Below are 27,522 nucleotides of genomic sequence, written 5' to 3' on the forward strand. Positions count from 1 at the left end.
AATCCACAGAATGAAAAAGGATACTCACCCAATACTTATCTGATAAAGGGTTGATATCAACAATATACAAGACACTGGTTGAACTCCACAAGAAAACATCCAACCCCATCAGAAAATGGGGCAATGAAATGAACAGAAACTTTCTCAAAGAAGAAATCAGAATGGCTAAAAGGCACATGAGAAAATGCTCTACATCACTAATCATCAGCGAGATGCAGATCAAAACAACAATGAGATATCATCATACACCAGAGACTGGCCCAATTCCAAAAGAATAAAAGCAAACGGTGTTGCCGCAGATGTGAAGAGAAAGGGACTTTCCTTCAGGGCTGCTGGGAATGCCAACTGGTTCAGCCTTTTGGAAAACACTATTGACAATTCTCAAAAAATTAGAAATTGAGCTCCCATTTGATCCAGCAATACCACTCCTGGGAATATATCCCAGAGAAGCAAAAAAGTATAGTAGAAATGACATTTGCATTTCTATGTTCATTGCAGCACTGTTTACAATAGCCACAATCTGGAAAAAACCTGAATGAACAGATGACTGGTTAAAGAAACTTTGGTATATCTACACAATGGAATACTATATAGCTCTTAGAAAAGATGAAGTCATGAAATTTGCATATAAGTGGATCAACATGGAAAGTATCATTTTAAGTGAAATGAGCAGAAAGAGAGGGACAGGCATAGAAATATTGCACTCATCTGTGGAATAAAAAGTAACAGAATAGGAGACTTACACCCAAGAATAGTAGAGATAAGGACCAGGAGGTTTGCCCCTAACTTGGTAGCTGGCCTGTCATGCTGAGGGAAAAGGCAGCTCAGACAGAGAAGGGAACACCACATAAAGGGTGCTGGGAGGACCCGCTCCAGTTGGGAGCTGTCAAAAATAGAATATAGACCAAACACAACGGCCACTCAGTACCTCTATTGCAAACCACAACACCCAAAAGAAGAGATAGAACATAAGTGAATGCCCTGCCACATAGGTGGGGTGGGAGGGGGATGGGGTAGGGACAGGTGGGAGGGATACTGGGATCATTGGTGTTGGAGAATGGGCACTGGTGGAGGAATGGGTACCGGATTATTGTATGACCAAAATGCAAACACAAAAGTTTGTAAGTATGCAACAGTATCTCACGATGATTCACTAATAAGAAAATAAATTAAAAATAAAGTAAAATTTTATATCAACATATTTAAAAAAAGGATGCAGACTCCTAAAGGATGCTCTTAAAAGCAACTAGTTGCAAGGAGAAAAGCAAAAAGAAACATACACAGCTCTGTCAAGACCTGTTTCTAGAGGCACACAGTATCCATTATGGGGTACTGCAGAGAGAGGAAGATTGTGCCTGGAGCTCAGACCCCTGATTTAATTTGCCTTGTTAGAAGAAACGCTAGAATTGTTAAAGATCACTACGTCTGGCTGACACATCAACAGGAGATGGAGGCCCAAAATGCAGAGGTTGCTGAAGAGCTTACAGTTGCTGAGGCCAAACTGAGGCCTCTGGAGGCAGCGGAGTATTATAGATACACATGCTTTCCCCTAGAAAAGCAATTATGACAACTACACTCACAGTTTCTGACAAACACTCATAAAACCTGTCATTTTCAGGAGGAATAAAGAAACAAATGATGAAAAAAAAGTTGAAGGCAATCAATCTTAGAGGGAAATAGATACACACACACACACACACACACACACACACACACACACACACACACACACACACACACACCGCCGCCATCCTAAAGACTGCTTTCCAGACACATTCCCTACCCATTTTCCATCATTACCGCACCATATTTGATGGGGTTCAAATATGGTGTGAACCATAGGAACACCTGTAATGGCAATTAGAGGCTGCCCTAAAATCCTCGATCCCTTTTGGAGAGCCCAGCAAGCTACGAAGAGTATCCCGCCTACACAGTAGAGCCTGACACGCTAACCGTGGCGTATTTGATATGCCAAAAATAGGAACAACAATGGGCCTCATTGCCCTGACCCTGGAAGAGCCCCTAATACAGCAGTGTTAAGAAGGACGAATAAGGAGAGGCTGAGAAAATCTCAGGGCCAAGTTAGGAGCCAAAACAAAGAAGTACTAAAATGACTGCACTTTAAATGCACGTACTCTGGCATCGGAAACATCCATCGAGGACTTGATGGTGCAAGCGCAGACAAGTACGACATCCATGGATTGAACGAGACAAGAAGGCATCGAACACATCACGCCCTTTTCAACACTGGAGAACTGTTTCTCAGAACATGCGACAGTAGAGGTCTCGGCGGTGTCAGTGTCCTTGTCAAAACAAGCTCGGCCATAAGCATTGATTCATTCGAATCCCTAACAACCCAAACCGGACACTGAATAGATGTGGCTTGTTGCCGGCAGTTTCTATCTTCGTTGTCTATGCACCAACATCGAACTACGATGAAGAAGAAATTGTAAAGTTCTACATGGAGCTGGAGAAGTTCTATAAGAAAGACCACACCTTCTACAAGATCATTGTCAGTGATTTTAATGCCAAGATAGGACCTAGAAGGTCAACCAAAGAACTCCACATTAGGACCCACGTCCTTGAATGGAATGAACAGGGTGAGACTGAGTTCATCATGTTGACCAACACCATGCACGGTAACTCGCAGTTCCAGAAGGTCGAATCTAAATGTTGGACATGGGAGTCCCCCAGTGGACAGTTCCACAACAAAATTGACCACATCATATTCAATCGAAGGTTTTGCCTGACCAATGTCACTGTTGTCCCAAAATTCCAAACGGGATCAGACCACCATCTTCTTTGTGCGAAATTCTATTTCAAGGAGTGGAGAGAAAGGGCTGCAAAGTTTAAGAGAACACCCAGAACAACCACCAACTGGAGCTCTTTAGTACTATAGCAGCAATATGGAAAAATTCAGTCACTGACAACATTGATGAGGAATATGATCGACTGGTTCAGCAACTCCGTGACTGTGCAAAGGAATGCAGAGAGAGAGAAAGCCACAAAAAGTCGTCTGTCTTCAGAAACCCTCGAGCTCATTCACCAATGTCATTTGGCACGAGCCTCAGGCAATCACAAGCTAACATCCGAGCTCGCAAAGCTATGCAGAGAAGCGATAAAGGAAGACCTCAAAGACAGAAGAGCAGCAGTGTTTGCTGATACAGTAGAAGCCGGGAAAAGTATTCGCAACACCCACCCGTCTTTCGCCAACTACAAGACCAAGATGACTGCACTCCGACGTCCTGATGGGTCTATCACATCTTCCAGAAGGGCAATGGAAAAGGTTATCCACGACTTCTACTCAGATCTCTTTGATAGCCATGTCTACATGCCCACATACCAAATTCGGCAAGATGGATACGTTGTTTCCAGTGTTCTCCCTTCTGAAATCCGACATGCCATTTCGTCGGTAAAGAAGGGTACAGCACCAGGTCCAGACAAGGTCAGACCTGAACACCTGAAGAATCTACCGCCAGTACTCGTCAATACACTAGCTCAGCTTTTCACACACTACCTGTCTAAATGCAAGATTCTGTCTCAATGGAAAAACCAGCAGGACTGAACTGTTGTACAAGAAGGAAGACATCCACAACATTGGTAACTATCGCCTGATCTGCCTGTTGTCCATTGTCTACAAGTTATTCACTCAAGTCATCCTGAATAGGATTGGCAGAACACTAAACGAAGGACAAACATGCGAGCAAGCTGGGTTCCGAAAAGGATTTAGCACGATCGACCATATCCACAGAGTAACCAAGTTCATTGAGGTTTCATGAGAGTTCAAGATGCTGCTCTGCCTAATGTTCATTGATTTAAAGAAGGCCTCTGACTCTGTTGAGACTGAATTGGTCATTGAAGCCCTAGTCAAACAGGGTGTTCAAACTCAGTACATCAGGATCCTCTATGAGCTGTATAATGGATTCACCACCAGGATATCACCATTCTACAAAGAAGTGATCATTGACGTGGGGTTCGGAAGGGGAATACCATTTCACTGAAACTCTTCAGTGGCACCCTCAAGAACATCATGCAACGACTGGAATGGGAAGAAATGGGAGTGAAGATAGATGGCTGGCAACTACACCGCCTCCGCTTCACTGATGACATCATTCTAATAACATGAAATATCAGCCAAGCAGCACTAATGCTGGCTAACTTTGACCATGAGTGTGGAAAGGTCGGACTGCAGCTGAATCTCATGAAGATAATGTTTACGAGAAATGGACTAGTTCCTGATTTTCCATTTACCCTCAACAGAACTAACACCTCTGAATGCAACAGTTATGTGTATCTAGGTCAAGAACTCAACATGACAAACGACCTGGCACCTGAACTGCGCAGGAGTAAGAGAACAGCATGGAATGCCTTCAAGAGCGTTGAATAAGTGGTTAAGAGGATGAAGAACCTCCAGCTCTGGGCACATCTTTTTGACTCCACCATTCTTCCTGCACTAACATACACCTCAGAGACCTGGACCCTACGAAAACCTGATGAGAATGCTATTCAGGTATCCCACAGACGAACTGAAAGAACTATGCTTGGAATATCACATCTCACTCAAGTGAGAGAAGGAATCCGGAGTTCCGACCTCCATCCAATCTCCAACGACGATCAAGAATCAGGGATGCTGTCTCATTTGCCAAGTTGTCGAAAATCAGATGGGCCAGTGACACATAATGCGATTTAGAGAGGACCACTGGACTAGAGCTGTTACCCACTGGATTCCACGGGATGTCAAAATAACGCATGGCCGCCCACCTATAAGATGGTCAGACTTCTTTGTCAGACTCTAAATGAGTGGTTTGAGGCTCTTCCTGTTCCTGGAGCGAGCAGATGCCACTGGGCTACACCAGCATGTGACAGGGACGAATGGCGATGTTACTGGCACCCGCTTGAGCAAATTGATGAACAACAGGATAACAAGTGATACAAGTGATTTATGTGTGTGTGTGTATATATAAGTACACTAGGCTCAAACCTTAATATCTTATTAGTAATCTCTTATATATCACTTGTATCACTTGTGGCCCCTGGGTGAAATACAACAATCTTTACACACTCTCCTCTAAGGAAAGTTTTTTGGAGTATTTTCAGTGGTTTATTGACAACAAACAATACAAAACAAATTATTTTGATTTTGCTTTGGGGTAGAGGTTGGGGTTCAGGATGAAAACATTCAAAATACAGTGGTCGGAAGGTGTAATGGTGGTGGGATTGGTGTTTGAATATCAATGTGATCAAATATTGTGAACTACTTTATAAAAATAAAATAAAATAAAGAAATTGTGTTGTATATACACAACAGAATATTATGCAGCTATAAGAAAAAGTGAAATTGTGCCATTTGTTGCAACTTGGATAGAACTGAAGGATATCATATTAAGCAAAATAACTCAAAGAATAATACTGGATGATCTCACTCATCTATGCAATAGAATAAAACAAAATCAGGGAACAGATAGCATCAAACAATGAAATCCCTAAACGCCTTGAAACAAATAATTAAAAATGGTTGTAGGAGGGGAAGTATGGAAAGCAATGAAGATGGGAATGCACCAGGGGTTACATAAGGACAGAGTGGAGGCTTCATGGGCTTTTTGTAGTGTCAGTGTGTAGTAACTTTATTTTAAATACTATTGTAACCATATTATCTAAACCATAATAAAACTTTTAAAGGACATTCATCATAATACTGTTACACAAAGATAAACAGGGAAAATCTTAAACAAAGCTATAAGTTCTCCAAGCTCAAAGCTATATAAGTTCTCTATAAGAACCAAAAAGAGGAAAAACAGAGCCAAAAGTTAGAGGACATAAACAATAAACCAGAATCAAAGTAAGTGAAATATAAACAAAAACAAAAAGATACAAAGATTAATAAAACAAAATGCAAATTATTTGAAAGGATCAATAAAATTGATATTACCCCCCTCCCCCCATGCCCAGAGGGAACACAGAGAGAAAACCTGGGGCTGGAGAGTATAGCAGGTAAGGCACTTGCCTTACATTTTACAGACCAGGGTTCTGGATCCTTGGCACCCCATATGGTCCCTTGAGCACTGCCAATAGTGAACTCTGAATATAGAGCCAGAGAAAGTCCAGAGCTCTGCTTAGTATGGCCCCCAACCCAAAATAAATGATACTATATTTAATATCCCAAATATTTTTGGGTACTATATTTAAGAGGAATCCAGAGCCTGGCAAGCTACCTGTGACATATCTGATATGCCAAAAACAGTAACAACAATGTGCTCTTCGTGTTCCTAGAGCTAGCAGATGCCAGTGGGCTACACTAGCATGCGACAGGGACAAATGAAGACGTTACTGGCGCCTGCTCAAGCAAATCAATGAACAACAGGATGACAATGATACAGTGACAGTGATATTTAATTACCCAATGTAAGTGACACTATACTATTATAGTGAATCACTAAAAACTATGAATATCTATATGAAAACAAATAGGAAAAGTTAGAATTGGTGATCAATTTTAGAGTAAAATAAACATCCAAGACAGGACCAGTTAGAAATAGAGAGCTTGAAATGACAAATCATATGTTCAGAAATCAAACCAATAATTAAAAAATTCACTCTATGTACAAACATCAATGACCAGGTGGCTTGAATACTGAATTCTACATTATGAAAGAGGAATATCCATCCTGCTCAAAATTTTCCCAAAATTTTAAAAAGGAAAACACTCTGGAACACATTCTAAGAGGCCTTTGTTGTCATTTTGATTCCAAAATCAGAGAAGGAAAGCACGCAAAAAAAGAAAAAAAGGTATTATTGATGCAAAACCATTCAACAGTCTTGGCAAATCAAATGCAACAACAAATCAAGATAATCATCATGACAAGTAGGATGCAAAAATGTAACACGCAAATGATTCAATTTAATACACCAAGAAACAAAAGTGAATAAAATCATGTGATCAAATAAGAATATGAAAAAAATTAATATCCATTTATGGTAAAAAAACGCTCAAGGACAGGAGGAGCATAATTCAATATAAAAAATGCCACATATAACCAACCCACAGATCATATGCTCAATGGTGATAATGAAGTTTTTCTACTAAGATCTTGGGTCGGAGCAATAGCACAGTGAGTAGGGCGTTTGCCTTGCATGCGGCTGACCTGGGTTTGATTCCTCTGCCCCTCTCAGAGAGCCCAGCAAGCTGCCAAGAGTATCTCACCCGCACGGCAGAGCCTGGCAAGTTACCTGTGGCATATTCAATATGCCAAAAACAGTAACAGTAAGTCTCACAATGAAGATGCTACTGGTGCCCGCTTGAGCAAATCAATGAGCAACAGGATGACAGACAGATACTAAGATCTTGAACAAGACAAAGATACCCATTTCAGTCATTTTGAAGTCCTAATATGAAAGAGAAAAGATGTAAGACAAGAAAGATGAAAAAGAAACATAAATGAAAAAAGAACCATCACTGTTTGCAGATGTCATGTTAATAAACATAGAAAACCTTTACAAGTCACCAAGAGAACTATGAAGAATTCATAAAGTGGCAGTATAAAAATTAATATTTGGGGGGTTGGAGCGATAGCACAGCAGGTGCCTTGCATGCAGCCGACCTGGGTTTGATTCCCAGCATTCCATATGGTCCCCCAAGCACCACCAGGAGTAATTCCTGAGTGCATGAGCCAGCAGTAACCCCTGAGCAATGCAAAATAATAATAATAATAATAATAATAATAATAATAATAATAATAATAATAATAATAATTGGGGGCAAGAGCAAATAGCACAGAAGATAGAATACTTGCCTCACACATGGCTAACCTGGGTCTGATCACCATATCTGGTTTTCTGAACTCTACCAGGAGTGATCCCTGAAAGTGAAATCACTCTTTCTATTTGTTCCAGTAAGAAAAACCTGCAAGATACCTTAGTGACTTAAAGCACTTGTTGTACAAGTACAAGGTCCTGAGTTAAAATCTTCAAGCAGCCTATAAGGCAGTTATGCTATTAGGAAATCAGCAGAAAAAATCCTAGAAGATAGCTCAGGGGTCCACAAAGTGTCCACAGCAAGCTTGATACCCTATGCTTAACCCATAGCATGTGCTTGGGTGATGCTGACTGCTACAAAATCTGGGGTAAACTAAAAATAAAAAACAAAGATAGAGGAGGCATCATGTTCTCTTACTTCAGACTATATTACAAAGCAATAGTAATTTAAAAAGTGTGACATTAAAACAAAAACAGACACAGAGACAGATGGCATAGAATAGAGGCCCTAGAAATAAACCAACACATATCTATGACATATTTAACCCATAACAGAGGAGCCAAGATCATAAAAATAAAAAAAAAAAACATTTCAACAGATGATGCTGGACTATCATAAGCAAAGAACTGAAACTATATCACTACTTCCATACACAAAAAGCAAAAATGAATTTAAGGCTTGGTTATTGGACTCCAAATTAGAAAACACACAGGTGATACATGGAAGAAAACATAGGTGGTATACTCTAGGACCTTAATATCAGAGATGTACTTGGAGGTACAATTCTCATGCTAGAGGAAATAAAAGATTAAATAATTGAAAAAGGCTATATCAATTAAAAAGCATTTATATAGCAAAAGAAACTATCATGGAAACAAAATGGCAACCTACCAACTAGAAGAAGTTATCTGCTTAGGAGAGATGAAGTCATGAAATTTTCTTATAAATGGATAGACATGGAGAGTATCATGCTAAGTGAAATGAGTCAGAAAGAGAGGGACAGACATAGAAAGACTGCACTCATTTGTGGAGTATAGAATAACATTATTTGAAGCTGTCACCCAAGGACAGTAGATACAACGGCCAGGAGGACTGTCTTATAGCTGGAAACCTGCTTCATGAGCGGAGGGGAGAAGGCAGATGGAATAGAGAAGGGATCACTAAGACAATGATGGCTGGAGGAATCAGTCGGGATGGGAGATGTGTGCCGAAAGTAGATAATGGACCAAACACGATGACCTCTCAATGTCTGTTTTGCAAGCCATAATGCCCAAAAGGAGAGAGAGAGAGAGAGAGAGAGAGAGAGAGATAGAGAGAGAGAGAGAGAGAGAGAGAGAGAGAGAGAGAGTATGGGGAATACTGTCTGCCAGGAGGCAGGGGGAGGGTGGGAAAGGGGGGTATACTGGGGATATTAATGGTGGGGAATGTGCACTGGTGGAAGGATGGGTGTTTGATTATTGTGTGATTGTAACCCAAACATGAAAGCTTGTAACTATCTCACGGTAATTCAATAAAATTTAAAAAAAAAAAAAAGAAGTGATCTGCACATAATACATCTGACAAGGGGTTAACATCCTCTAGGCTGCTTTCCACATGCTCGCACCTGACGCATGAGTAAATAAATTCCTGAACTTCGACAAATCATCATAAAGGGAAATATACATATGCCTCTTGGAGAGCTCGGCAAGCTACCAAGAGAATCCCGCCCATACAGAAGAGTCTGGCAAGCTCCTCGTGGCATATTCGATATGCCAAATACAGTAACAATAACAGGTCTCATTCCCCTGACCCTGAAAGAGCCTCCAATACGGCACTGTTGGGAAGGATGAGTAAGGAGTGGCTACTAAAATCTCAGGGCTCGGACGAATGGAGACGTTACTGGCGCCTGCTAGAGTAAATCGATGAACAACAGGATGACAGAGATGACAGTGACAGTGATATATATATACACATATACATAAAATTTTGATGCAGGTTTTTTGCTTTTTCTTTTTGGATCATATACAGCAATGCTCAGGGGTTACTCCTGGCTCTGCACTCAGAAACCTGCATCACTGTCATCACTGTCATATATATATATATATATATACACATACATATATATATACATACATATATATGTATAAAGAGCTCAAACAAAAAGGGGGCTATGGTCCCCAGCACTTCATGTTCCCTTAGGGCTATTGGGAATGCTACTCAAGCACTAACCAGGAGTCAACAAAAGCATTATTAGTTATGGCACAAAACCCACCATAATTAGACCCCTCAAAAGTAAAATACTCCTAAGCAAAAAAGACAAAAGTATAATGGAAAGTATAATGCTCCCTGACATCAAATTACAATACTAAGTTACAGTAATCAAAATAACATTGTGTTGGCATAAAATACATATGCAAATCAATGGAACAAAATGGAAAGTCCAGAAATAAACCCCCCACACATGCAATTAATTTACTACAAATGAGTAAAGACATAAAGCAATAAAAGAATCTTCAGTCTAGTACTGGGAAAACTAAACTACCGAAAGCAAAAGAATGAAACAGTTGATACCAATTCAAAAATGATTAAAGACTTATATGTGAGGCCTTAGACAATAAAATACATGAAAGAAAACAAAACAGATGAGACATTCAACACTGAGTCTAAGTTATGTCTTTGGGGGACTTTTCTTCCAAAAGGAAACAAAAGCAAAATGAAACAAGCCTTTGCCATACCAAATCCAATTTAAAAAAGAAGAAGAAGAAGAAGCCTGTTGGGGCCGGAATGATAGTACAGTTAGTAGGACATTTGCCTTACATGCGGCTAACCCATGTTCAATCCGAGGAATCCCATATGGTGCCCCAAGCACTGCCAATAGTAATTTCTGAGTGCAGAGCCAGGAGTAACCCTTGAGCATCGCTGGATATGATAAAAAAAAAAAAAAAAAAAAACCTCCATCAGAATGAAGAGACATCCAAATGAATGGAAGAGGATATCTGCACATCAGACATTCACATATGAATATTGTTAAAAAATAAATTCTAGGGACCCTCTGCACCTAAAGACTTTGATTCCAGAGATCTAACACATTCGGGCATCCAGCACAGCATCCAATAGCAATGCACTGGGACTGCGAACTGGGCTACAACTCTGTGCTGCCAGGGGGTGGATTTTTTTCCTCCCCACCCTGTCTTCCTGCATGGAAAACAGCGGGTTGGCGGCACCCACGTGGCAGGCGCCATCTTCTGAGACTCCAAACCCAGAGGTATTCGGTTTTTACTTTTGGGGCTCCCAGGAACTCATGGGAAGGGGGCGTAACCGGCACGCCCTCGGCCCAGATAAATTCGGAGCCGCTGAGCGTGAAGTGGACCCTCTGCGCCTAAACACTTGAATTCCAGAGACTTCTTACAGCAGTGCACTGGGACTGTGAGCTGGGCTATGCAATTTCTGGCAGAATTTTCCCTGGACTTTATACAGAAATCCAAAACCACGCGGACGCTGCCGCATCAACGTGACTTAACATTTATAATTGTCAGCAATGTGAAACGGTTCCTTTTGAACAGGTCTGACTTGGGGGGAAACTCCAAATAATAACAGTAAGTTTTTGTTGAAATATTGAAGGTTATTAATGTAGCAGCCATCTCTCTGGACTGTGAACTAAGCAAAAGCCCCACGCTGGCTAACGCAGCGTGGCGTATACCATACTATGAGGTGCGGGAAGGGGGATGGGGGGGAAAAAAAAGGGAAAAGGAAAAAGGAAAAAAAAAAAGAGAGTTATGTACTTGTAGCAGTGGGGCTACATATCTCTTCATTTCCAGCAATGGAAAACTAATTATCAAATGCTTCCTTGGTAGTAGGTCTGTGTCTCTTGGGTGGAAACTCCAACAACTATAGTGAGTTTTGTGTTGAATTATGGAATGTAATCAAGGTAAAGAGAAAATGAAGTGAAATTCATTAGTTATACAATAGGGGGTAGGGGGTGGGGGCGGGGGGTATACTGGGGTTTTTGGTGGTGGAATATGGGCACTGGTGAAGGGATGGGTGTTTGAATATTGTATAACTGAGACATAAACCTGAGAACTTTGTAACTTTCCACATGATGATTTAATAAAAAGTTTTAAATAAATAAATAAATAAATTCTAAGAGTTTTACTACAAAAAAGACTTGCTCTCTTTTTTATGAATAACAACCAAATTTATTGTATTAAGCATTACAAAACATATTTTAAGTCAACTCACTAGTCTATGCACGTTAAATTTACAGTGACAGATGTCAACTATATCAATAAAACTGAAACAAAATTTAAATGAAAAATATTAATTTTATATCACAAGGTTGAGTCACACAGGAAGATAGTTATTCAAATGACTTGTGATAAAAATAAAATCAAAAGTAGGGCAAACATAAAATATAAATAAATATATAAAACTAACTGCTCACATTTGTATATATGACTTTGCATAGAGGAATTACCTGATAGAGTTATAGACATCCAGTGGTGTTTGATCCTTTTCTTTGGCTATTCTCATCATATCCAAAACTGCCATCCCAAGACATTCTTCCTGTGTTTCATGAGTCACAGGGACTTTTATCCATCCATGCACAAAGTCATGCCGCCACTTAAGAAAAAAATATATATATCTCATAAGTTTCACTATCATAATTTATTTATCATATTTTAATCTAAAATAAACTTGAAAACATATGCACCTCAAATAATTTTCAACTATCTTACCATAAAATTTTAGTAAAAATTCTCCTGCAAATGATTACAAATTACAGAATATATATTTCACTCGCATATTTCACTGCCTATATCTTCAAATTACACTTCTATATAAAAGCCAAGTAGGTATTAAAGATTGCTAAGTACATTGCTAAGAGCTGCTAAGACCTGTTGTCCTGTTGTTCATAGATTTGCTCGAGCAGGCACCAGTAAATTTAGTCAAATATGTCTAAAGAATTAAACTAAGGACTACATTAAGCACAAATACAAGATTGGCTAAAAACCAAAATCTAGCTAAAAAATGAACAGGTAGGTTAAACATGTAAACAAAAAATTTACGTCAGCTACCTTATAGGCAGTGTTACACAACATATAAGTAGAAACTTTAAGAAAACTGATATAATATCTAACTTGGATAATCAGGGGAGGGTTCATGAAAATTAAAATTTTCATGTAGGAGATATTTGAAAAACACAAAATAGCATAAAGGGGAAAGGAATGCACAAAAATTAAGCAGAAAATAGGATCTGAGACACAAACAAGTCTGGTTTGGCAGACCATTCACAAGGGTGAAGAACAACATGAATTAAAACTTAGAAAAATACATTACATTAAACGGCAAGCAATCAAAAATGATTCTATATAGTCGAGAACCATTTTCTAAAAATAACAGTTTCTTTATCACTACAATGATGTAAAACTTATAAGAAAATGAGGTATATGGGGGTATAGTGCCGCCAGCAGATCAACCTGTACCTGCGGGGCAAGTGCATCAGCAGCCTAATGGTGCTTTCAGACTTCCAGATACCCCAAAATTGCCGCTGCCTATGGCCAGCCCCCCAGCAGCTTGGGATCAATTTACCATGAAACTAAATGGCCAAAAGTTAAGTATGTGGGAGCTAACACCCACAAACTACCTCCAGCTTAGCTATATAAACTCATTTATTTGCCTTACTTCAGAGACCCAGATATATATCTCAAAAGAGATCCAAAGCCACAGTTAATCTCGGACCCGCACATGGCTGGACAGACTGGGGTAAACTGGAGGGGGGCAGGTTGGCCTGGTGGCCCAGCCAAGCAGAGCCCCAGCAGCCGCTTGCTTCCAAGTCCAATATCACCACCATATCTCCAGCCAAACTCCACCGTCTCAATGCAGACCTCACTAAGATATAATCTGCAGAAAAATCGGGTATGCGAGTTCTGTGATTGAAATCTCCAGGCTTTCTCAGAGTTGGGGTGGGCTACCTCCCCCCACTTCCCATTACACATGGAAACACTGGTAGTCACCCCCATGAACCGACTCCAGTGCCACCCTGTAAACTCTACTGCAGGCCTTGCTTCAGAGACCCCTAAATAAATCTCAAAAGAGATCAAAAGCCACAGAAAAGCTTGGACCCATGCATGGCTGAACAGACCGGGGTAAATTGGAGGGAGTTGAGCTGATCTGTACCCACCCAAGTAGAGCCCCTGGCAGCCACTTGCTTCCACAATCCAAAATCGCCACCATACCCCCAGCCTGATTCCACCATCTCAGGATGGACCTCACCAAGATGTAATGTGCTGAAAATTTTGGAATGTGGATCTTAGCGCACCAACAGCCCTGACCCAGAGATACAGCAGCAAGTCCTGGAAGACACCATAGCACTGAAGATCTCTCTGGGCTCCATACTGAGCCCATTTCTTCAGGGCTCATTTCTTCAGGGCTCAGTTCTTCCCACCTACTCCAGATGGAATCTTGGTGACCAAGAGCTTCCACAAGCAAGGCCCAGGTATGCAGGTTCCAGGACTGAATCTCCAGGCTGTATGGTGACAGAGGACCCAAGCTGTCCCACCCCGGGTTCCTGCCCACCCAGCAGACTGGCTGCCAAGCCCACGATTTGCCTCTGGGCACCATCTTAGCGCACCAATAGCCGTGGTCCAGAGACACAGCAGTGAGTCCCGAAAGACACCACAGCACCGGAGATCTCTCCGGGCCCCATACCGGCCAATTTCAGTGGGGCACCCCAGATGGAGCAGGTGCAGTCTCCCTGCTTACTCCAGATGGAATCGCAGTGAACAAGTACTTTCAGAAGCAAGGCCCAGGTATGCAGGTTCTAGAACTAAATATCCAGATCACATGGCAGCAGAGGACCCGGGCTGTCCCTTCCTGGATACCCGCCCACGCAGCAGACTGGCTGTCATGCCCACAATTTGCCTCTGAGCTCCATCTTAGCACACCAACAGTTCTGGCCCAGAGACTCCCAATTGAATCCCAAAATATATTAGTGCCATACAGAGATGTGTATGGAACCCAATCATTTACCATCTAGAAATTTACATTTACAATCACGGCCATGCGAGCTCTCATGATGCTCAAAATGAGCAATGGAAAATAAATTATCTAGTGTCTACCCCTGGCAGCTAGGCTTGAATGGTGGTGTAAATTTCAAGCAAAATATGATGCCCAAAATTAGAGAGAGTATTGGGGAAATTGTCTGCCACAGAGGCAGGATGAGGACTGGAAAGTGGGTGGTGGAAAATGTGCACTGGTGGGAGAATGTGTGTTCCATCATTGTATGGCTGAATCTCAAATACGAAAGCTTTGTAACTCTATCTCAGGTGATACAATTAAAAAAAAAAAAAAGCACATGGAGTTCCTGCCCAATTCAATCAGCTTAATCAGTGGCTGAACAAATAGCAGTACTCCTACAGAAAGAAAGAAAGAAAGAAAGAAAGAAAGAAAGAAAGAAAGAAAGAAAGAAAGAAAGAAAGAAAGAAAGAAAGAAAGAAAGAAAGAAAGAAAGAGAGAGAGAGAGAGAAAGAAAGAAAGAAAGAAAGAAAGAAAGAAAGAAAGAAAGAAAGAAAGAAAGAAAGAAAGAAAGAAAGAAAGAAAGAAAGAAGGAAGGAAGGAAGAAAAGAAATAAAGAAAATGAGGTATAAGAAGACACTTTTAAGAAGTTGCTATTTTAGTTTCTATGATACAGAGACTTCACACAAAAAATTATGAGTTTCTCATCAACGGCCAGACCCAGACTATAAACTAAAGTTCCAGGAAGAGAGCACCGTAGAATGTCCTGACCTTGTGCCAGGGTGTCTTCACTGGGGCACCTCAGAGGGGGGTGGGCTGAGTTTCCCTCCCTGCCCCGAGCAGAACCCTGGCAGTCGAAAACCTCTAGAACCCAAACACCGTCATGCTCAAGGCCACTCTCCACAAGCTCAGACAAGCCTCACCCAAGAGGGGACAAGCCTTACCCAAGAGGGGACAAGCCTCACCCAAGACAGGGTGAACCTCACCAAAGAGCGGACCAGCAGAAAAACCCAGGTATGCAGGAACCTGTGACAGAGATCTCCAAGCCTGCTTGGATCGGGACTGGGCCTCCTCCCCCCAGTTCCCCAGTTTTCCAGTTGCTTAGCAGTCATACCCACAAACTGTCCCTGGCGCCATGTAATCTCATCAAAGGCCAAGACCCACAGACTATAAACTAAAGCTCCTGGAAGAGAACAACACAGAATTTCCTGGACATTATATTCTATCTATAACAAGCAATACAAAACAAATCATCTAGCATTGCCCTTTCGGCAGGTTTGAATGGTGGTGAGATTGGTGTGGAAATATCGAATGTAATCAAAGTAGAGAGAAAGTATGGGGGAAATTGTTTGCCACACAGGCAGGAGAAGGGTTAGAACGGGGGTGGGGCAGGGAACATACTGGGGATTTTGGTGGTGGAAAATGTGCACTGGTGACGGGATGCGTGATTGATGATTGTATGACTGAAGTGCAAACCTGAAAGCTTTGTAACTGTATCTCACAGTGCATCTACAAAAGGGGGAAAAATGATAATAAAATAATAAAATTAACATTCAGAATTGAATTAAAAAAAAACCCAAAACTCTTTGGATCAGGTTATGGAAGGATTAGGTGAACATTTAAATTTTTGCATCTAAAAATGTGTTCTGAGTTAGACCTGTTATCTTCTGAGTAAACACAGTAAAGGGTGATAGTAAGTCAGATAGGAAAATTGCATCTGTCAAGAAACTTTAGTAGGATAATTGTCACTCAGCTTAAGAGAATTTTCCAGTTAAATCTACTGCGTTATATTTTTTCCCAATTTAAGAGATTTTCCATGTATTTTTTCCACAGAATAAAAAAAAGAAAAAAATTATGAGTTTCCATGAGATCCAAAACTTCCACTTTATGGTATCAAACCTAGGAACACAAAAATAATAACTATTTTTTTTTGGCTTTTTGGATCACACCCGGCAATGCACAGGGGTCATTCCTGGCTCATGCACTCAGGAATTACCCCTGGCAGTGCTCAGGGGACCATATGGGATGCTGGGATTCGAATCCGGGTCGGCCGTGTGCAAGGCAAACGCCCTACCCGCTGTGCTATCGCTCCAGCCCCAATAATAACTATTTTTAAAAATTAAATTATTTTAACTTCTTTGTGTGTGTGTATTTAATAAATCATGGTCAGTTACAGTTACAGACTTACAAACTTCCGTGATTACATTTCAGTCATACAATGATCGAGTACCCATCCCTCAACCAGTTCCCATTCTCCACCACCAATGTTCCCAGTACCCCTCCTGCCACCCCGACCCCATCCATGTCCCCTGCTGCCTTTTACTCTTTTACATGTCCACTGTAGCACTAGGTATAATCGCCAGGATATGGGAATAAATCAAATGTTCAACAAGAGATGAACGGACAAAGAAATTGAGTTATATACAACTATAATGGAATATCATGCAGTCATAAAAAAGATGAAATCTTGCAGTTTGCTGCAATTTGGATCAAGTTGGAAGGTATCATGTTAAGTGAATTAAGTCTGAGGGAAAAGAACAAATTATCCCACTTATCCATGGTAGACAGAGAAACAAGAGAAAAGATAATACCAAATAAGTAAAAGTCCCTAGCTTTTTTTTTTAATTTTTATTTTATCACCATGTGGAAAGTTACAAAGTTCTCAGGTTTATGTCTCAGTTACACAATATTCAAACACCATCCCTTCACCAGTGCCCATATTCCACCACCAAAATCCCCAGTATACCCCCGCCCCCACCCCTAACTGTATAACTGATGAATTTCACTTCATTTTCTCTTCACCTTGATTATGTTCCATATTTCAACACAAAACTCACTATTGTTGTGAGAGTTTCCCCCCAAAAAAGACAGCCCTACTAAGGAAGCATTTGATAATTAGTTTTCCATTAAAAGATTGTATGTTTTCAGTTTTTAGAAAAGGTCAGATGTGTCTTAGTCCCGCATCCTGGAGCCGTGTTAGTTGCTGCTCAGTGTCACCAGGGCTCCATCTGGAGAAGGTGTGGTGGCTGCACCTCCTCCGTCCAGATCCCCGGTGTTGCTGGCCCCGGTTCGGGTCCGGAGCATTGTCTGGCCGCATTGCTCACCAGAATGCCTGGCTGCTTCTCTGTTGAATGTCAAAAGTCCCTAGCTTTTGCTTAAGGAACTGAAATTACCAAGCAGTAAGGATAATGAAGAAAAGAAAATGCAGTCTAGGGTGACATAAGGACAGTGGAGGTAAAGGTTCTTGGTTATATTGATGGTGTTCGGTGAAGATGTGACAATGTATAACAGATACATATATATGACGTGAAAATCAAATTTACTGTGGAGGTTACTTTGCAATGCATGTAACTACTCAATCATATTACATACCTGAAACAAACAAAATGTGGTATGTCAATTTTGCTTTATTTTTTTTAATTTAGAAAAAGGGATTAGAATACGTTTTGCTCAATTTCAAATACTTATTTCAACATATCCTGAAAAATATGCAAACAACTTATTATGTTTAGTATAGAGTATATAAAATTGATGGTTTACTTTTGTTCTGTAAACTACATAGAACCAGAAAATAATAATTCTTCTTCATGAAGATATTCTGGGGAAGTCATGCCCAAAAGGCAAAATATGTATTTAAAAAATAAGAATAGGGGACTGCCAGGGCAGGGGTCCCTGTCCTCCAGCCGCCTGCCTCTCTGCGCGCTGTTCTAGCCAACCACTCCCCTTCGCCAGGTAACTTCGACTCCAGATCGCGCTCTCTTCTTCCCACCCCTCTGAAAGAACTCTCACGCCAGCTCTGCCCAGCCACCTGGGGGACTGCCAGGGCGGGGGTCCCTGTCTTCCAGCCGCCTGCCTCTGCGCGCTGTTCTAGCCAACCACTCCCCTCCCCAGATAATCCTGGGGCCCAGCCCATTGGCTGGTGGGGGAGTGTCCTCTACATTAGGGGGCGTGGCCTCAAAGGGGGCGTGGCCTGTTTTCGGAGCAGCGGCCGCTAACGTGGCCTCGGTTAGGTCACAAATCTCTATGACCTATTTACTCGAAGAATAAGCTGGCCATTTCAATCACTATACACCAATAAGCTATTAACACATCCTAATTCCAGAAAAAGTATCAGGAATATAAGAAGTATATTATATTACACAAAGCCCTTAGTACACAATATAAGAAGTATATTATAGTACACAAAGCCCTCATAAACAGATCATAGCCTCATGCCTTGACTAGAAGCCCTACATAAACTAGGAAGATCGCTGTAATGTAAGGAACTATTCTTGAAGGGGGAAAAGATTACCATTATCGATTTAGCTCACCTAGAATCCCCTCCTGGAACAAGAGGAATAGTGATATAGAAGCGGGAGGTTTCACCTCTATTATTCCATAACAACATGAAGAAACATCGAAAAACACACCACAGAGAGAAAACGAAGAGATTCCAGAAACCTCAATAGAGGTCACCCACAAATACAACCTTGTCTCAGATAAAGAATTCAGAGAAGAAATTATGAAGATGGTCAAGGAACTCAACCATGGAACGGACAACCAATAAACTAAGGGAGGATATGAACACAACCATGGAACGAACAATCAATAAATTAAGGGAGGATATGAATACAACCTTGGAACGGACTACCAAGAAAATACAGAAAGAATTGAGAGCAGAAATTTCAAAGCTACGAAAAGAAGTCACACAATTAAAGGAATCGGTAGATAAAATAAAAAGCTCAGTAGTTACCCTCAACAATAGAATGACTGCAGCAGAAGACAGAATCAGTGAGCTTGAAGATGAGCTGCACAAAGCTTACAAACAACAACAAATAATGGCAAAAGACCTCAAAATGGCTCTAGGGCAAATCAGAGTCCTATGGGATGACCTCAAAAGGAACAACATAAGAATCATGGGAGTACCAGAAGCACAGGGAACTAATCCCAATGAAAAAAAAAAAAAAACACAGTTAAAGACATCATTGCTAAGAAATTCCCAGAGCTGGAGAATGCGGGCATTCAGATCCAAGGAGCCCAAAGGGTGCCAACTAAAAGGGATCCCAACAAAAAAACTCCAAGGCATATCATAGTCACAATGATGGATGCCGCAGATAGAGACACAATACAGCAAGCAGCAAGGTCAAAGAAGGAAATCACATACAAAGGATCACCCCTTAGATTTACAGCAGGCCTATCAGAGAAAACCCTCCAAGCCCGAAGACAATGATAGGATATAGTGAAAAAGCTCAACAAAATGAACATCTCACCAAGATTACTCTATCCGGCTAAACTCTCACTTAAACTCAAAGGAACCATACACTATTTCTCAGATAAACAACAACTCAGGAACTTCATAGACTCAAAACCAAACCTAAAAGGAGGTCAAAAGGGGCTGCTGTAAGACAAAGAAAAACCCTAACAAGAACAACAAACCCTATAGAAAGATGGCACATAATCCCATGACAATAATCTCTCTCAATGTCAATGGGCTAAATGCACCAATCAAGAGACAAAGAGTAGCAAAATGGATTCGGAAACTAAACCCAACTTTCTGCTGATAGAAATTGTATCAACCATCTTCTCGGACCATGATGCACTGAAAATAGAAGCTAAGCACACACAGACACGGAGCACCAAATCGAACACCTGGAAATTAAACAACTCCCTGTTGAACAACAAGTGGATCAAAAAGGAAATCAAGGAAGAGACCAAAAGATACCTTGAAACAAACCCTCCATGATATTGAAGCTACAGGTATCTTCAAAGATGACACACAACTGACCAACCAAGTGGAAACAGAGATAAACAAAAGGGACTATATTAAACTCAGAAGCTTCTGCACCGCAAAAGACACAGTGACCAAAATACAAAGGCAATCTACAGAATGGGAAAGGATATTCACCCAATACCCATCTGATAAGGGGTTGATATCAAGGGTATATAAAGCAATGGTTGAACTCTACAAGAAGAAAACATCCAACCCCATCAGAGAATGGGCTGAATAAATGAACAGAAACTTTTCTAAGGAAGAGATACGAATAGCCAAAAATCACATGAAAAAATGCTCTGCATCACTAATCATCAGGGAGATGCAGATCAAAAAAACTATGAAACACCACCTCACACCACAGAGAATAGTACACATCCAAAAGAACAAAAGCAACCGCTGTTGGAGAGGATGTGGGGAGAAAGGGACCCTTCTACACTGCTGGTGGGAATGCCAACTGGTTCAGCCCTTTTGGAAAACAATATGGTCGCTTCTCAAAAAATTAGAAATTCAAGCTCCCATTTGATCCAGCAATACCACTCCTGGGAATATACCCCAGAGAAGCAAATAAGTATAGTCAAAATGACATCTGCACCTGTATGTTCATCGCAGCACAGTTTACAATAGCCAGAATCTGGAAAAAAAACCGAATGCCCGAGAACAGATGACTGGCAAAAAAACACTTTGGTACATCTACACAATGGAATACTATGCAGAAGTTAGAAAGCATGAAGTCATAAAATTTGCATATAAGTGGATCAACATGGAAAGTTTCATGTTGAGTGAAATGAGTCAGAAAGAAAGAGACACAGAAAGATTGCACTCATATGTGGAATATAAACTTAGCCACTAAAATACTAAAATACAGAAATCTAGAACCTCACGGCCGCTACTGTGGCCACACCACCTCATATCTCTTCATTCTTAGCAATGGAAAACAAATTATCAAATGCTTCCTTTCCAGCAGGTCCGACTCTGGGGGGAAACTCCAAACAATAATAGTGAGTTTTTTGTTTGTATGTAATCAAAGTAAAGAGAAAGTACAGTGAAATTTATCAGCTACACAGGTGGGGTGGGGGGCTGGGGGTCGGGAGTCTGGGGGGAGGTTTACCATGGTTCTTGGTGGTGGAATATATGCACTGGTGAAGGATGGGTGTTCGAGCATTATGTAACTGAGACTTAAGCCTGAAAGCTTTGTAACTTTCCACATGGTGATTCAATAAAATAAATAAATAAATAAATAAATTTTAAAATAAAATAAAAAATAAGAATATAATCATCAAGATACCAACAAAGAGATGCAAGTGAAAAAGAGTCCCAATACAAAGTATATTTTAAAGCAGCTTTCTTTAAACATTAAAATATACACAAATAAACATTTCATTTAATTATAATTAACTACAAAAAAGGAGTTTCTTTGCTAAAAAATATAGGTATCACTTGAAATAATATCTGTACCTGTATTTGGTCATAAAAATAAGGAAAAATATTCATTATTTTGATGAATATATATGAATTAGTGGAGGTAACAGCTATTATTTTGCTGAGTGGCCAAATTTGATTATATAAAAATAATCTTCTATAAAAGCCCAGAATTTGAAAGTGGCACCTCACTTTTGATTTTATTTAATTTTCTAAATCTTTACAGCACATACTTTGTACCTGAAGGCTTTGTGGTTGAACTATCTTTCAGTAATTTTAAAATGTCTGCAACATAATCTTGCAATTGTGGTGATACCACTGGCAAGAGTATTATGAAAAACAGTCTTTTAAACAAACGCTGCTGCAAAAAAATAAAATCTGAATTAATCAGAAAGAAAAAAGTAAAATTATAAAATACTTAAAAGAAATTATAAGAGTGAATACTTCATGATATTCAATTTGGTGATATTTCTTGTACAGGACATCAAAATCACAGGCAACAAGAGGAAACTAGAAAAATTGAATTACTTCAAAACTGAAAATTTCTGTGTATCACAGAATTTTAAAAAAGTGTAAAAGAAAGTAGTGGAATAAGATAATAATTACAAATTGTAAAGCTGATCATGGGTAAATGCCCACAATTCATAAATAATTCTAATAACACAAACTGAAAAGCACAATCTGACTTAAAAATGAACAAAGTACTTGAACAGAAATTACCCCCAAAGAACGTACAAAAATAGCCAAACATCCAAGCAGCACATGAAAAGAAGCTTAATATGACTAATAACTAAGGAAATGCAAATCAAAACCAGAATGAAGTATCAGTTCACATCTATCGATTTTGACCAAAACACATTAAGTATGTGTTGATAAGGATGTGAAGGTCTGGTAATGGGGTCAAGGGTCAGAGGCCTTGGACACATTGGTAGTGTTAAAGTGAGCTATTTGTATATATCTAAATCGCTAAAGCCTATGCTACAGTAAGCATAAGATTTGAACTACAACAATTAAACTTTAAATTGTACCTATTAAGGTATGGGAAGGAATATACTTTAACGTGCTCAAGGCCACTCTCCACACATTCAGATGAGCCTCACACATGAAGGAACCAGCAGAGGAACCCAGGTGTGCGGGACCCAAGGCCAAGATCTCCAAGGCTGCTCGGATCGGGACTGGGCCTCTTCCACCCAGATCCCCCATTTTCTAGTAGCTAGGCAGTCACACCCAGAAACTGCCCCCAGTGCTGTGTAATCCCATCAATGGCTAACATCCAGAGACTATAAAACCAAGCTCCCAGAAGACATCTAATAGCCTAATTCTCCCTCTTGGAGAACCTGACAAGCTACTGAATCTATTACCCTCACGGGAGAGCCTGGCAAGCTCCCTGTGGCATATTCATATCCAAAATACAGTAACAAATATATACATACCTCTCGGAGAGCCCAGCAAGCTACCAAGAGTATCCTGTCCGCATAGCAGAGCCTGGCAAGCTACCCGTGGCGTATTCGATATGCCAAAAACAGTAACAATAGGTTTCATTCCCCTGACCCTGAAAGCCTCCAATCGTTGGGAATGACAAGTAAGGAGAGGCTGCTAAAATCTCAGGGCTGAGTGTAATAGAGATGTTACTGGTGCCTGCTCGAGTGTAATAGAGACATTACTGGTGCCAACTCGAGTAAATTGATGACTGTTTAAACAACGGGATGACTGTGATAACATGACAGTGAAGGTATGGGCTGAATTGTGGGAAGAAAATTAGAAACACTGGTGGGGGGATACTGACACTGGTGGTAAGACTGGTGTTGGAACAGTATATGCCTGAAATTTATTACTGACAGTTTTGGAAATCACAGTACCTAAAAACACTGCAGTTGTTAAACATAATAGCAATTCCTCAACAAAATAAAAAATGTCATCACTAGATCATCTAATAATTCTACTTCTGAAAGCTGAAATTAGAACTTACAGAAGATACCTATGCACCTTATTCACTTGCAGCAATAGCACTATATCACTGTAGCACTGTTGTCCTGTTGTTCATCGATTTGCTCGAGCGGGCACCAGCACCATCTCCATTGTAAGACTTGCTACTGTTTTGGGCATATCGAATGTGCCACGGGTAGCTTGCCAGGCTCTGCCGTGTTGGCGAGATACTCTCGGTAGCTTGCCAGGCTCTCCGAGGACAGAGGAATTGAACCCGGGTTGGCCACGTGCACGGCAAATACTGTACCCACTGTGTTATCACTCCATTCCACCGTAATAATTCATAAAAACTAAAAGATAGAAACAAGCCAAGTATCCACAAACAGATAAATGGGTAAACAACATTGTAGCTTTTAGCAGTGGAATATTATTTAGACTGACAATTCAGAAGCTGGAAGAAAGTGCAAAAGTATCGAGTACAAGCTTTGAATGTGGAATGTCCTATGTTCAATCTCTAACACTGCATGACCCCTTGAGCACCTACTGCAAGTCCCCAACACTGAAGTATCAGGCCCACAACACAAGACCCCAACTTCTAGCACTGTTAGGGAAGTCCTTATAAAAAGAGTTATAAAAACATTTTTTGAAAGCAAAACAAAATAGTTTTTTATAAAGAAATTTAGAGAGATGTGAAGAAAGATAAAGAGAAATAAGTGTTTGAGAGAGAACACATATTTAAAAGCCAAATTTAGAAAAGAAATTCTGACATATGCTAAAAAAAGAATGAACCTTGAAAAGATTTTATATAATATAAAAACACCAATCACATAACAGTAAGCACTGTGTAATTACTTTTAAATTAAACCTGAAAAAGTCAATTCATAGACACAGATAGCAGAGCAGCTGTCAGAGATGAAGAGGTGAGGGGAATGGGAAGTAACTCCTTAAGAGATGTGAAAATTCAATTAGATAGATGAAGAATGTCCTGGAAATTGATGGAGGTCATGGCTGCACATTAGAATGTATTCTGCTTCATATTTAATGGTAAACATGTTTGTCTTACTTCGTGCATTTTATAATAAACGATTATTTTTATGCCCCTCAAAAGTAATATTTTTCCAGTAGCAGATGGAAAAATATTACTCACAATGTCTTTAGTAACACCATGAATGTTAAGGATCATCAATGAACTCAAAAACTGATAGCACAGATCATTAGCAAGGCACAAGAAAGTATAAGAGTAGAAATGAAAAAGCTACTACAATCAGAAATGACAGATATATGATAGGTGATATTAAAAAAAAATCAATAGAAGCCCTGAATAGCAAAATGACAGCAGCTGAGCAAAGATCAGGGAGTTCAAAGAGAAGGAAGAAACCTCTGGAAAACCACAGAAAGTGGGTAACAGTCTAAAAAGAAAGAGCATACCAAAGAACTATGGAATGAGTTCAAGAGGAACAATACAGTAATCATTGAAGTCCCTGAAGAACAGGAAGGGAAACATGATGAAGAAACAAAGTTTAAAAATCATCAATAAATAGGCATTTTATTATATTGTATTAAATGGTTTTAATTTTCTTATGTACATAGGTCAAAATCATACAGTAATCACAAACTGACACTTACTGATTTATTTTCTGATCATTCTATTTACCATTTCTTAAAGATTTGTTGGAATAAGCAATATCAAGTACATTTGTTATGTGCCTAAGGGGGCAGGTTGGGGTTGGGACAGAAATGAGATATTGGTGGAGGGGAAGTGTCACACTAGTGGTGTTGGAACAGTAAATGCTTGAGACAACAATATAATGAACAACTTTGTGAATCATGGTGTTTTTAATAAAAATTAATTTTAAAAAAACATCAATAAGATGATTGAGGATTGAGGCGTTGAGGATTACAAGTACCAAGATCAAAAAGACCAAAAGGGTCCCAGAGAAAATAGACCTAATAGGAAAACTCCAAGACACATTATACTCAAAATGACAAAATCCAAAGATACTGAAATCAACATGATCAAAAAAGACCTATCAACAAGCCACAAAAAAATCTTCCAGATACCGGGTTCCAGCAGAGACCTCAAGGATGACGTTGGGATTGGGGTGAGCTAAGTTTCCACCCTACCAAACCCTGGCAGCCTGCCCTCAACCCCAACAGCCACCATCAAGCCTCCGTCCAGACTCCACTACCTCAGCACTGAGTTCCACGAGATGCTCACCTGCAGAAGATTTCAGGTACACAGGATATTTTTGGCTGAAAACTCCACGCCTTCTTGGAGTCAGGGTGGGAAACATCCTCCCACCTCCCAATACTTCCTGAAGTCCCAGCAGCCACACCCATGTCCCACTGCCACCACCATGTAAGCTTATCTACCGGCCTTGTTCCAGAGACTCATGAATTCGAAAGAAATCAAATAGCTGCAAAAATTTCTTGGATATCTGGTCCTGGCTGAGACCTCTAGGACAATCTCGGGAGAAGGGAAAACCAGTTTCCCCTCTCTACCAAAGCTACAGCAGCCTCACTCACAGCCCAACAGCTATCACCATGCTGTCTGCCAGATTGCCCGATTAAATATTCTGGATTTTCTGAAGCGATATCTCCAAACTCTACAATACTAACATCTCAGCAGAAGCAACAGATTGGATGAAAATGTAACATAGAAGCCAACTAATCTCGACTAACAAACATTAACACAGAAGGCTTAATTTTGAACAACAGCTCAGTAAACTCTCAGACAGGGACTTAATGTTTCCCTTAGTGAGATACAACAATTTTCACAAATTTTACTTTACTGAAAAATTTTTTGGTCATCCTATTAGCCTCTTAGTTATAACAACAATATAAAATAAATTATTGTGGGCCAGCTATGGGGGGTAGGCCTGATGGGTGGTTGGGAAAATGGTTGGAGTGAAGGTGTGACAGTGGTGATAGAACTGGTGTTGGCATATTGAATGTCTATAACAAATCATTATGAAAAACTTTGTCAATCATGATTTTTAAATAAAGTGGGGGAGGGAGACCAAAAAAAGGAACTTACATACAAAGAAAACCCCATAATTCATACAGCAGTTCTATCAAATGAGACTCTATGAGCCAAAAGAATATGAAAGGATCACTGTCACTGTATTACAATCATCCTGTTGTTACTCAATTTGCTCGAGCAGGCGCCAGTAATGTCTCCATTCATCCCTGTCGCGTACTAGTGTAGCCCAATGGCATATTGGGGGCTCTTTCAAGATCAGGGGAATGAGGGCCATCATTACTGTTTTTGGCATATCAAATACACCACAGGTAGCTTGCCAGGCTCTGCTGTGTGGTAGCTTGCTGGGCTCTCTGAGAGGGACGGAGGCTCTCGGGGTGGCCTCTAATCACCTTTACAGGTGTTCCCAGTCTACCAAATGTAAGCTTTTGGTCGACTGGCATGTTGTAACGATCTACACACTGACAAACATGCACCTGCTGTGCCTCTGGGCAGCACCTGGGACATCTGCGGCCTCAAGTTGATGTCCTTGAGGATAGTAAATATGAAAAAGCTTTTTAAATAAGCTTTTAAAGACTAGAAGCTAATGAGTTTGATGTACTTCACCCCACAATTTTCTTAGAAGAAAATTTCTTCTAAAGAAGAAAATCCATCATGACTGCTTAGATTAAAATATATCAAATCTTAGAATACACGTTA

General features: G+C 40.3%; 1 protein-coding gene across 2 annotated transcripts in view; it reads right to left on the minus strand.

Annotated features, from left to right (window-relative positions):
* Positions 1–27,522, minus strand: part of JAK2 (Janus kinase 2) — a 182,961-nt gene that overhangs the window by 61,992 nt on the left and 93,447 nt on the right. For both annotated transcript variants that reach the window (XM_004600138.2, XM_055138515.1), the window contains one exon: positions 12,207–12,352. In XM_004600138.2, the coding sequence (XP_004600195.1) occupies positions 12,207–12,352 (146 nt within the window). The remainder of the gene's footprint in view (positions 1–12,206; positions 12,353–27,522) is intronic.

This window comes from Sorex araneus, chromosome 1 (genome assembly GCF_027595985.1).
Source record: "Sorex araneus isolate mSorAra2 chromosome 1, mSorAra2.pri, whole genome shotgun sequence".
NCBI lineage: Eukaryota > Metazoa > Chordata > Mammalia > Eulipotyphla > Soricidae > Sorex > Sorex araneus.